Here is a 12,869-nt window from a genome sequence, read left to right as displayed (position 1 = left end):
ATTTTATCTCTAAAATTATTTGTGTCCAACATGAATGATGTGTTTATACTATGTACAAGCCACAATCACACATGCAGAAAGACAAATTATAGCTGAGGAAATATGTCCACAACTGACATGGCAACCACTTGCTTAGGTTACTGTCCTTTGAGTCCAGAGGCCCAAATCACACGGAAGGGTAGGGCCTTCACCTTCGTTGTGAGTCCTTATTTTGTGTCACGGGGCACTTCTGGAAGGAAGTTCTGCACTGGCCGGCTCTGAATGCTTACAGACTTCCTACCAACCCACACAGGAAGTCCTTCTGGGTCTCACCTGCATGAGTTCCTGTCATGAGGCCAGGGGGTGGTGAGCCAAAGCCAGTTCCAGGGACTGATGTCATCTTGACTGAGGTCTGATCTTGGTGACCTGCACATCCCAACCTGGTGTTGTCACAGCCCTTCAGCTGGGTTTCGGGTTATAAAGGGACTGAAAAGGGGAAAGGGGAGTCAAATAATAGAAAAAGGGAAAATGCTTGCACATTTCCTGTGTTTTCAACAAACATTTCTGCTTCTGTTTGTCCTGATGAGAGACCTGAGAGTCAGCAGATGGATGCTGAGATGTTCCTGGGGCTGGGGTGGCCTCTCACACAGACTCAAAAGTACGTGTATTAGAACAGAAAAATCCAGGGCTGGAGTGAAGCTCAATGAGACAGTGCTTGCCTAGCATGCAGGCCCAGGGTTCTGATACAACAAACACAAACCAGAGGCAACAACATAAGAACAGAATGTCAGTCATTCCTGGTGGCCTCTCGCTCGGAAGCAGTGCCTGTTCTATAATTTCCACATGAAGTTTGACAATCAGACACCAACACTTTTAAGGCATCTGTAAGTTCTGGCAAACAGCATGGTGGCAGCCGCGCTACCTTAGCAAGATGAAGAAGCGGCATTTGTAAACACGAGACAGGTGAATATCTCTCCAGAATATCAGGAGCTCAGCTCAACATCACCTCGCTGACTTGTGAGACAGTACTTCTACCGCATAGATGACAGACTATGGGTATAGGTACACCAGCCCAAAGGAAAACAAATACACTAAGCCACAGCAGGAGAAACTGTCCACCTTCCACAAGAGAAGGAACGGGGGAAAAGGACCCTTCAAAATGAACCTTTAAATCTTAAGCTATTTAAAGAAGCCATACAAGTTTTAACCACATTTATTTTACATCATGATTTCTTAGTCTTGTTACTCTGACAGTGTGGGGGAATAAATACCCCTTCCCTTTTTCGTTGCTTGTGTTTTCACAGAAGTAGAGAAAGCAGAATCCAAGAGAACGAGCAGAGAATGCAGGAAATGGAGCAGGAGAGGGTTGCTGGAGGACTGACTGTTCCCATGAGCCCCTGGAGTTAGCAGCATCGACCAGCAAGTTCACAGCTGGCAAGAGTGTTGTTCCTCAGAGATAACCTGGCCCTGCTAAGCACTGGGCATTCCTCTTCACTTCCTCAGCCCACTAGTGACACTGTTCACAGAGCACATTTAGTGTACTACTCAGTAGATATTGACTTAATCATGTAAACCAGTCTTGTTTAGCAGAAGCACCATTAGCTGCCACCCAAAGGTCCTTCACTCATGTAACCTTCCTTCCACACTTACAGCCTCCTAGCAGAGGTGTTCTGCACAGGCACCCTCATTTCACTCATGTCTGCAACACACCTGAACCCTGAATGCAGGTTACGTCACATCTCGGAGAAGGTGAGTGCAGAGCAGGTGCTCTCACTAGGCAAGGTTCACTAGTCTCTTGTCTAGACAGCGGGTGTATGGGAGTCTGTTAGCCCCCTGCCCCATCACTTCCTCTAAGGCCTTGTCCCAAGGCTCCTGCGCACCAGCTGGAGGGTTGCCCAAGCCTAGCCACTCCTGGAGATCTGTCACGAGGGATCTGTCTTGTGAAGGACACTCCATGATGCTCATCTTGTCAGTTCTGCCCAATCCACTGGGGTGAAAAATGGGTGAGATTTGATGTCTTCAACACCAGCCACTCCAGCACCCAGACGTTCCAGAGGGTTGAACTGCAAGAGCTGAAACAGAAGATTCTGTGAGTGACAGAAACACAGTAGCAATGAGAGGAAAATGGGCTGTGGGAGAGAAGGCTTCAGAATTCAACCACACCATAAATGGGCCATCTATGGCCAACCAGCTGTCTGGCTGTGGGCCTGTGGAGCATCCCACCTAAGTGGCAAGCTTGTCAACGTCTGAAAGCAGAGCCCTGAGTATTCACTGGTTTCCCTCATCCTCAAACAGGGTAACGGGATCAAGAGAGAGAGCCCTTTCTCCATGACTCAGGAGTCTGGGAGCCCCACATGGTCTTTCAATTCCTTAACAACTACAACACATAAGGACTGCACACGCTCAAATCTGAACAAGCAAATCTGCATCCCCCAAACCACTTTCTCTGGAATGGCTGGTGCATTTGATGAAGTCATTTGATCCAGCAAATGAAATAGGTTAGGACTTGTTCAAAATTAGGAGTTATGTATAAAATAAGCAAATAATGTCATAGGCAGTCAGATTTTTTAACAGTAAAAACCAGAAGCAATTGTGTACAAACATCTGAAGGCCCTGGGCATGCTGGGAGAGTGTGCCTGAGACATTCCTGCATCCTCAAGTTTTGTGTCAATGGCTTTACTAAGGGACAATTTATATACTATATAGACATCTACTGCAAGTCACAGGTCAACAGCCTGTGGTCAATTTAGACTTGTACAGGGTGCAGTCTAGCTCTACACCCCTCTGGATAGCCTGACAGCTGCCCTGTGACATTTGTGTTCCCCCACGACCTCAGCCCACAGCAGCCACTGTCTCTGAACCAGCCCTTTCTGGGCATCCGATGGAGTGCAGTACTAAGTAAGCCTTCACACTCCTTCCTTCACTGAGCACAGCACCTGTGAGACTGAACCCTCTGGAGGTAAGCACTGGCTTTTTTCCTGATCGATATTCCACGGTGCCTCTACTGCTGTTAGTCTACTCACTGGCTAGTGGGCTCCCGAGTTCCCAGTTCTGGACTCTACTGAATGGCAGTGCTGTTCAGAGTCGTGTGTGTTCCTCAGGACATGTGTCTCTAGTTGAGTTTATTCCTAGGGTCAGAACTGCCGGTTCACACAGCACGTTTGTATATAACTGACTAAGAAACTGCCAAACTTTCCCAACATGGCTGTACCTGCCTACAGTCCCATCAGCAATGAGCCAGGGCTCTGGGTTTTCTGCCTCAGCAACATCTGGCCTTGACTGAAAGCAGCTCTAAAGGTTCAGTGGCATCTCATGGTGGTTTTAACTGCACTCCCTGGTGACAATGACTGTGGTTGTATGCCCTAGCAACCATTCATAGCACCTCTGCTGAAATGGCTCACCACCCACCCATTTTCAGGCTAAGTGGCCTGCCTTGCTGGTGACAACGGTCTTTACTCATTCTGAACACAGCATAGACAAGTGGTTTGCTAACATCTTCCCCAGCCTGTGGCTTGTTTTCACTTTCTTCACATATCTTTGAAGTGCTCACACTTTTTAATTTTAATGAAGTCTACTTTATCAATGTTCCTTTTATGGATCATGCTTTTGGTGTTATATCTAATTAGCTCTGCTGTAGCCCAAGGCCATGAGTATTTTCTCATGTTTTCCTCCACAGGTTTTACAGTTGTAGCACTTCCACAAAGGTCTGTGAGCTACTTTGAGTTAATTTCTGCATATGGTATGAAGTAAGGGTAGGGCCTAGCTCACTGTGGTTTGGCAGGTGATTCCAAGCGTGTGTACAAAGCACACTGCCGTCTGGACCAGCGTTCTTTAAGATGCCAAGGCCTCTCTGCCTCGGTGTGCTGTAGTCGGAAAAGGTCTCCCCATCCCACTGATCTTTTCAAGTTATATTTCCCTTTTCTCTCTTCTTTTTCGTTTTCTCTCTCACTGGTTCCTGTTTGCTTTAGGTTTACTTTATTTGTATAGTTCTTTTCTGTATGTATTTATTCTTTTTTTTATTTTATTTATTTATTTTGGTTTTTTGAGACAGGGCTTCTCTGTGTAGCCTTGGCTATCATGGAACTCACTTTGTAGACCAGGCTGGCCTCAAATTCACTGAGATCCTCCTGCCTCTGCCTCCCAAGTGCTGGGATTAAAGGCGTGCATCACCACTGCCCCAATATTCATTTTTAAATAGGGATTCATTCTAGAGCCGACTGGCCTTGAACTCATGGCAATCCTCTTGCCTCAGCTTGGCAAGTGTTGGGATCATGGGCATAAGTCCCCATGCCCCATTCTTTTCGGTGTCTTAAAGTGTAAGGTTAGACTCTGATGTTAGGTCTCTTCCTTTTATAAATGCAGAATGATAACTGGTGCAGCTTCTTCCAGAAACCCTGGGATGTGTGTTTCTATTTACATCCCATTAATACTATGCTGTGACTCCTTTTATGATTTCTTCTTTGACCCATAAGTTACACAGAAGTAAGTATGTGGTTTAATTCCCAAATATCTGTGGATTTAGCTGACTCTTTTGGGCTTGGGGTTGGAGGGAGGGGTGTTTCGTGTTGTTTTTTGAAGCAGGATCTCCTGCAGCCTGGGCTGACCTAGAACTTGCTGTGAAGCCAAGGATGACCTTGAACCTCTGACCTGCTTGTTGTCTGTTACAGATTAATAATTTCTCTGCTGTGGTCAGAGTACACTGCTAGACTTGAGCCTTGCTAATCTCAGAGGTTTATCTGAACACAGCACAGGGTCATCCAGGAGACTGCTTTCGATGCGTGTGCTGAGCGTGCACACGCTGCAGTTACTGCAGAGCATTCCCTCTGTATGGTTACATGTGTCCTCTGCAGCCTGCTGGTGTCTATAACTACCTAGATGAGATATGGAGGACTCCATTTGTTTTGCTGAACTATTTTTTCTTTCAACGCAGTCTTTGTATGTACTTTGGGGCTATTATTACACTCTCCTGTGTTGGCCTCTCCTTCTCCTGAGATGCTGTCAGTCTCTAGCAGCCCCTGCTCTAATGTCCATTTTGCTGACCTTTAGTATCACTCCAGCCCTCTCGGGGACTGTGCAGTTTACCTGTCACCCATTTGTATCTGAACTCAAAGTCACCCCGTGCACTTTTCCAGGCACTTTAATGACCTTTTGTGCATTGTGTACAGACACTCAGCAACCACGGTCAAAATCACACAACTTAATTTATCATACAATCTACTTCAGAATAGTACTAACTCAATAACAGGCAGGAATTTTCTCCTCCATGACCCAATTCTGTCCCTCTACTATTGCTAGGTACAGTCACCACTTGGTATCCATAGGGTCCTGGTTCCAGAGTCTGCATGAATATCAAGACACCTGGGTGCTCAAGTCCTTGACAATCTATAAGCACATGCTCCCATACACTTCCAATCATCTCAGATGACTAACCCACAACACAATGTAACCAATATGCAAATAACTCCTGCACTGCATTGTGTAGAGAGAGGTGATGAGAAAAATGTGCACAAAATCTTTCCTAGCTTTTCCTCTTTCTGAAGCAGAGTCTCACATTGTGACTCAGATCTGCCTGGCATGACTCAATATGTAGCCCAGGCTGGTCCTCCTGTCTCAACCTTCCACATGCTGGGATTATAGGTGAGCTGCCAAGCCCAGACAGCCTAGAATTTAAAATATACATATACTTGATCTGTTGTTTGGATCTAGGGATGAAGAATGGACTTACAAAGAGCTACATGTATATTGTATCTATACATGCCATAAACCCAACAGCACCATCTCATAATTATCATTACATGTGTCCATATTTTTTAAAACAGGTGGGGGAGATAAATGAGGAAAATATATTTAGACATTTTTATGAACTTCTCTCTACCACTGCACTGTGCTCAGACCTGAGCCCCACCCTACCGCATCCCCTACACCCCAAGTCACTAGCTCTTGACATGTTCATCCATGGCTGGGAGCTTAGTCATCCTTTATCTGGGAATGTCTTTATTTCACCTTTTATGAAAAATGACTTTTCTGGATTACAGGCTGACACTTCCCTTCAATATTATGAATGCTATTCTAGTGTCCTCTGTTGTTTTCGATGAGAACTGAGCACTAATAATCCCTCCCATAAGATGAGTCTTTCTCTTGCTGCCTTTACTTTTTTCCTCTGTTTTTGCTTTTCAACAATCTGCCATCGGTGTGTCTGCATGTGGCTCTCATTTTTCTACGCAGGGTCCACTAAGTTTCTTCTGTGTCACTCATGAAACCAAGACTATTTTCAGCCATTATCCCTTCAAGTATTTCTGCTTCTTTTCCCAACTTCTTCTTCTTCTGGAACTCTCATTTTATGTACATTTGTGGTTGATATATTGTGCACCCCAATAAACTTGTCTGGGGTCAGAGAACAGCACAGCCACTAGATAGGCATAGAAGCCAGGCATGGTGGCACACACCTTTAATCCCAGGACTTGAGATCTCATATCTTGCTTGGGAAAGACACACACCTTTAATCTCAGGAAGTGATGGCAGGAAGCAGAAAAGTATAAGGCATGAGGACCAGGAACTCGAGGCTTTTCAAGCTTTTAAGCTTTTAGCAGCAGTTCAGCTGAGATCCATTCAGATGAGGACTCAGAGGCTTCCAGTTTGAGAAAACAGGATCAGCTGAGAAGTTGGCGAGGTGAGGTTAGTTGTGGCTTGTTCTGTTTCTCTGATCTTTTAGAATTCACCCCAATATCTGGCTCTGGAGTGTTTTTATTAATAAGACCTCCTAAAATTCGTCTATATACATTGGTGCATTTGAAAGAAAAAAATATTGCCTCACAGTCCCCTGTGGCCCTTTTCATCACTCCTCACATATTGGGGCCTGTTCTCAGAGTGGGTCATTTCTATTGACTCATCCTCCCGATGTGATGCGCCAGTGCATTCTTCCAGTGATTGCTTATTTCATTCAGTGAACTGCTGCTCAATAATCCTTCTGTACACTGTGAATGTGTATTTCTCTCATTGGTTAATAAAGAGCTGATTGACTGGTAGCCAGGTAGGAAGTGTAGGTGGGACAGCCACACTGAGAATGCTGGGAGGAAGGACGGAGTCCAAGGAGTCACCAGCCAGACACAGAGAGAGCAGGAGATGATCATGCCATGTTGAAAGAAGGTACCACCACCATGTGGCAATGCATAGATAAAAAACATGGGTTAAGTTAAATGCAAGAGGTAGATAGTAACAAGCCTGAGCCATGAGCCAAGCATTTGTAATTAATATTAAGTCTCAGTGTTGCTTATTTGGGAAACAGCTGCCAGGACAGGAAAACTCCACCTACAGCAAACTTTTCAATTTAAGATTTCAACCTGGTTTTCCTCAATTTTTCATTTTGTAATTTATTCCATTGTTGTGACACTTTCCCTCAATTCTTTAAACACAGCTTATTTTAATTCTCTGAAGATATTTATAGTAACTGGTGGATGTTTTGTTAACCTCCAAATCTGGGGTCACCTGAGACATTTCCATCAATGGTGCTTTTCTCTGCACAAGTCCCACTTTCTGCTTCTGCTACATCTCCTATTACATTCCCCTGAAAACAGAGTGTTTGTTAGTGGTGTGTCCCCATGAACACTGTCATGGCTGTTGGTCTGTTTCTTTGGTAATCCACTTCAGCCAGCTCTGAAAGTCCACAGAGCCTCCTCTCTTTCCCCCGCACTATAATGTATTGCTGACATCTCTGGTTGGTTGGTTTTGAGTTTTAGGCTGGGCTTCCTATGTCTCTATGGCTTAGCTGTCCAATAGAGACTAAGTAAAGGTTGTGTCCAAACACCTCAGCCAGTCAAGCCTCCATCTCTTCCCACAGGAAGGAGAATCTGCTTACAGTTCAGGCCCCAACCAGTCTATGCTGGCTCACAGAATGTTCCTACACACATTCCTGATGCTCAGGGTTTGTCCCCACAGCCTGGCCCCATGACCATGTAGTGAAGGAAAAACAGAAGCATATTGTAGAGAATATGAGGCATGATATCTTCGCTCCAAGTCCAGCTGTTTCCCAGGTCATTATACCCTTTAATCGATTTCAGAGAGCACTGAAATGATGGCCTTCACCAATCCTGGCCCGCACTGGAGCACTGGGGAGAGGACTTGCCAGCATCTTCCTGTACCAACAGCCACTATCCAATTTTAATCAAAGATTCCACTTTTTTCTTTATTTATAATTTTCACTCATTATTCGTTAACTCAACTATCTGTAAAATAAACAGCAACTGATATGCTGTTTACAAATAAACAACTGCTATGTATGTCCATGGCTTTAAAACTTTTTCTCACAGTTTCATGCATGTGTGTAACTAATTTTGGCGCATTTCTAGTCCACGACTTCTAAAGCTTTTTCCCTGTAAAACCAGCAGTTGCCAGATTCCTACAGCAGCAGCCCCATAACGAAAGCACATATCCCATCAAATTACAAAAGTCATGAGCCTCAACACATTTTATTATTATTCTAATAATAATAAAAATGTAGGCACTGCACTTGCCATGGGCCAGCCATTAGCCTAACTGTATAATATGTATTAACTTAGGGACTCAACTCACTGTAACTCTTTGGACAGCTACCCTTCCTTCCTTTTATAAATGAGTGAACAGAGATGTGAGGAAATTAGTAAACTGCTTAAGATCATACAGGTATTAAGTTGCCAAGCAAGGGTTTGCATTCAAGCACCTTGACTCCAGAACCCATACTACAAGCATGACATCACAGTCCCCTGATGTGTGAGTAGAGAGTCTGAGAACCCATCCCTTCATTTGGGTGTTACCTGTCACAGAAGACTGAAGCACATGCTTTAAAAGTGCCTGGGATGGTGACACACATCTAATCTCAGCATTCAGGATGCAGAGCCAGAAGAATTACTGTAAGTTCAAAGTCAGCCTGGTCTTAGAGTTTTAGGCCAGCCAGGGCTATATGATAAGACCCCTTTTCAAAAATAAGTAAACAAACAAAATACTAGTAAATTTTTACCTGAAGTTATTTTGCCTAGCATTCTAAACCATCCTACCACTTTTTTTTTTTTTTTTTTTTTTTTTTTGGAGGGGGCTGTTCAAGACAGGGTTTCTCTGTGTGGCCCCGGCTGTCCTGGAACTCACTCTGTAGACCAGACGGGACTCGAACTCACGGAGATCCACCTGCCTCTGCCTCCCAAGTGCTGGGATTAAAGGTGTGCGCCACCACCGCCCGGCTCTAGTACTGTTTATTAAAGCTAACTGTTCAAAGAACTTTATATTAGAAGTTCCTGAAATGTGGGGGTTTAGATTGTTTTCTTTTATGTGCGTGAGTGTTTTGCCTCCATGTGTGTATGTGTACCACATGCACGCCAGTTGTCCACAGAGGTCAGAAAAGGGTGTTGGATCCCCTGGAACTGCAATTATGGGTGGCTGTGAGCTGCTGTGTGGGTGCTGGGAACTTAACTCAGGTCCTCTGAAAGAGCAGGCAGTGCTCAGAAGCACTGAGTCACCTCCCAGCTCACCAAGGTGTATTTTAAAGGCTATTGTTATGAACATAATGGACTCAGTTCAAAGACAGCTCACACCTGCTGATTGAAATATAGCAGCAGTTTAGCAACTTGAACACCAAATACTGCTGTTTCTGGGGCACATGCACTACCTCAAGGGGGAGCTACACAGGCAAGTCTTTCTCTTTAACTGGATTTCCACCCACTCATTCTAAACTACGGCTTCCTCACGTTTGCATTCTATCGCTTGCTAGCATCGATTTACTTAGTCTGGAGACGAGTCTGCAGCTCTCAAGTGTCACCATCAGCTTGTAACTTCTTTGCCGACAACGTCCACTCACTCTGCCATCTCAAAGTGCTGTCAAAGGAGAACATGTCGGCCGGCCGGCAGAGACCATAGAAGGAACTCGGCACACTGTCTGCCAAGCTCCTTGGCCAGGTGACTGTGCCAAGCAAGAGACACAAAAACCTTGTTTAAAGGTCTTTCCCATGGATAGCATCCCCACTGATGAAGAGCTGAATCCTCGGGCACCAAGTCCATGCAGACACTGGACTCAGGACTTTGTGGTTGCATGTCAAAAGAAACTGTTTTACCTCAGGACTGTTGACATTTCTAAGAATCAAGCAAGGAGCAGAAAGAGCGAAGAGGGGGAAATACCCTCAGAGCAGAGTAGTTATTTCCTCCACATAAACTATGCGTGATTCTTTTCAAGGTAACCTCTCTACCCTGAAGCAGTGCAAGAGGAACACCTTGGCCTGCCAGGGAACCCCTCTCCCTTCGGATGGCAGATGGTATTTCCTCAGCATGAATGGCCACTTCCTTGGGCAGTGACAGAGTGTTGCCATTACAGAACAAAGCAGACCTTCAGACTCAAACACTCCACAGGGACTCCTAGTAAAGACAAGGGCACAGTAGTGAATTACCATAAAAAATTCTGTACTCGTCATTAGGGAATAACAACTTCTTTGAGGAAAACAAAAAGCCAGTCTCAGTCTTTCCTTAGCCCCGCCCCCCGTAAATACTTTTACTTCCTTGCACCACAATAAAAAAGATAGAACCAAAGGACCAGCTAGAATGGAGCATCTTACATGGTTTTCTCTGACTTACTAGAGACCAAGGGCTCCAAGTGCACACATCTCTGTCTCTAAACAGACTGATGCCCCCCATCTTCCTCCCCATCTTCCTCTTCCTCCTTCTTCCTCACCTCTTCTCTTCTTCCTCCTTACCTCTCCCTCTTCTTCCTCCTTCTCTTCCTCCCCATCTTCCTCCTCCACCTTCTCCTTGCCCCCCCTTTTAAATGTTGTATGTTTGTTTTGAGGTAGGATCTCATGTATCCCAGACTAGACCCAAACTTACCAGTAACCAAGAATTACCTTAACAACAGGTATGTGCCATTGTGTTGCTTCTATACAGACTGAGAAGGGAACTGGGCTCTGTATCATGCTAGGGAGGCACATTACCAACTGAACTACGTTCCCAACCCATGACTACATTTCTTTATATTTCACAGAGTTGGGCAAATTAATCCAACTCTGATACTTTCATTTTTCTGCACAACAGCAAATGCCACATTGTAAAAGAGCTGTGTCCTTCCACCTTCTGTTCATGACAAGAACACCCGTGAGAAAATCCCAACTACTCTGAGTCTAAATTCATCCTTCACTCTATGTGAGCCCCCTTGTTCAGTCCCCCATGCTACTCCCCATATCTAACTTTGCCCTACTGAACTATGCCAAATGCCCAGCAAAACAACACACAGTCCCTAACAACTTTCCTCCCACAGCACCCACTAGGACCCTCCTTATCTTGACTTGAAGAACTCTGAGGTAGTTTCTGCCTGTCTGAGCCCTTCCTCGGTCCTGCCTGTGGACAGTTATTTGGTCTTCCCCCCACAGCCTCAGCACTATGCCATGCCCACAGTACTGCCAAATGGAATCAAAATTACTCTTTAGGAGAACAGGAGGTGATTTTTTTCTTCATATACCCCCCCTTTTTTTCTTTTAATTTTTATTTTCTCTGATTTCAAAACATCCACATCTATTGAATAATTTTAGTTCACTTAGTTCACCATTTCAGATCCCCTTTTCATTTGATGACTTTCATGAAAATGTGAGGACTGCAGTGTTGTGAGTCCCTCACAACAGAACAGTACAGCACAGTGCCTCATCAGACTCCCGACTCAGGACAACTGAGGCAGGTGAGGAGTCTTCACCTGAACACAAATTCTCAAACACCCTGAAATCTTAAATTTCCTGAGTATACACAAAAAGTTTCAGATTTCAGAGCATTTGGAACGTTGAATTTTTTTCATTAGGACTGCCTAGCCATGTAGTCTACACAGACACTCCAGAACCCCACAACCTGGAAAGCTCTGGTCACTGGGGCTTGTGCTGTCAAACGTGGTTACTAAATAAAGGAGAATTAGCTGGAGCAGCTAACTGAGCCCAGACCTCTGAAACACTGCACCTAAATTTTCAACAGAGTCTTTCTTCAAAGCCCCCAGAAATATACTAACTGGCACAGGGCTCCAGTCCCATCAAGGGGAGGAGGCCGTGGGGCTGACTTGACAACACTTCATAACCCTTCTCCCTGTGCAAATGAGAATTAAAGAGTGGAACAACCACTCAGCAAATGGCTGCATAATACAGTGGGGAAATTGGGCAGTCCCAGACAAGCCAAAAGCAATGTAACCTCACACCCCCATAAATAGATGGAACACATTAATATTAGCTCAACTTAATACAAAAATTAGGGTCAACAAGTTTCAGCCCTTCCTCTGATCCTACAAATGTACCATGTTCACTCTGAATGTGGCTGTACATGAGCCTTTCCTATCTCAAAATAACTTCCTAATGGCTCTGCTGCAGTGGCCTCTGCTAACCCGCAAGTTCCAGATACTTGGCCAGGAGGTCGATTCAATTACCTGTTGAATGAGTGAACGAGCCTCTTCAGAAACACAGTCTGGCATGTTCAAAGTAGTGTGCGTATTTATTCCTGCTGGGTGGCACTCCACGAGTGTCTGAAAGAGTCAATCGGTTACACTTCTTATCCTGAATCACATCACACCCTGTTCTATCCCAGGGCACACAGGCAGCAACTACAGAGAGCTGACACCGTGTAAACTGGAGGCACAGCCATCAACACAGCGTCGCCGCCGCCACCATCACCGCCGCCGAGGAAGATTAGGCTGTGAGCCTAGAGGGCATCTGCAAGGCAGCTGACAGCCACCGTGAGCACATCACAGGCTTGTGCAACCGTCCCTTCGTCATTACTGAGGGACTAGATCCTAACAGAAAAGCTTAAATAACACACAAACTCCAAAGAGGGAGCTGATAGCTTTGAAATAACTAATGTTCTTAAAAACCTTTCTAGCGTAGAGTTTGTTAAGCACGGTGCTTCAACATGTG

At 45.0% G+C, this 12,869-nt stretch overlaps 1 protein-coding gene across 4 annotated transcripts in view; it reads right to left on the bottom strand.

Annotated features, from left to right (window-relative positions):
* Positions 1 to 1,176: 1,176 nt before the first annotated feature.
* The window catches only part of Rps6kc1 (ribosomal protein S6 kinase C1), a 154,268-nt gene continuing 142,575 nt past the window's right edge, over positions 1,177 to 12,869 (bottom strand). For 3 of the 4 annotated variants that reach the window (XM_059280093.1, XM_059280094.1, XM_059280095.1), the window contains 2 exons: positions 12,386 to 12,481; positions 1,177 to 2,051 (listed from right to left, as the gene is read on the bottom strand). In XM_059280093.1, the coding sequence (XP_059136076.1) occupies positions 1,941 to 2,051; positions 12,386 to 12,481 (207 nt within the window). In that variant the 3' untranslated portion in view covers positions 1,177 to 1,940. The remainder of the gene's footprint in view (positions 2,052 to 12,385; positions 12,482 to 12,869) is intronic. The other variant, XR_009383102.1, reaches the window with a different exon arrangement.

Source organism: Peromyscus eremicus, chromosome 15 (genome assembly GCF_949786415.1).
Source record: "Peromyscus eremicus chromosome 15, PerEre_H2_v1, whole genome shotgun sequence".
Lineage (NCBI taxonomy): Eukaryota > Metazoa > Chordata > Mammalia > Rodentia > Cricetidae > Peromyscus > Peromyscus eremicus.
This window is presented reverse-complemented; position numbering and strand designations above follow the sequence as displayed.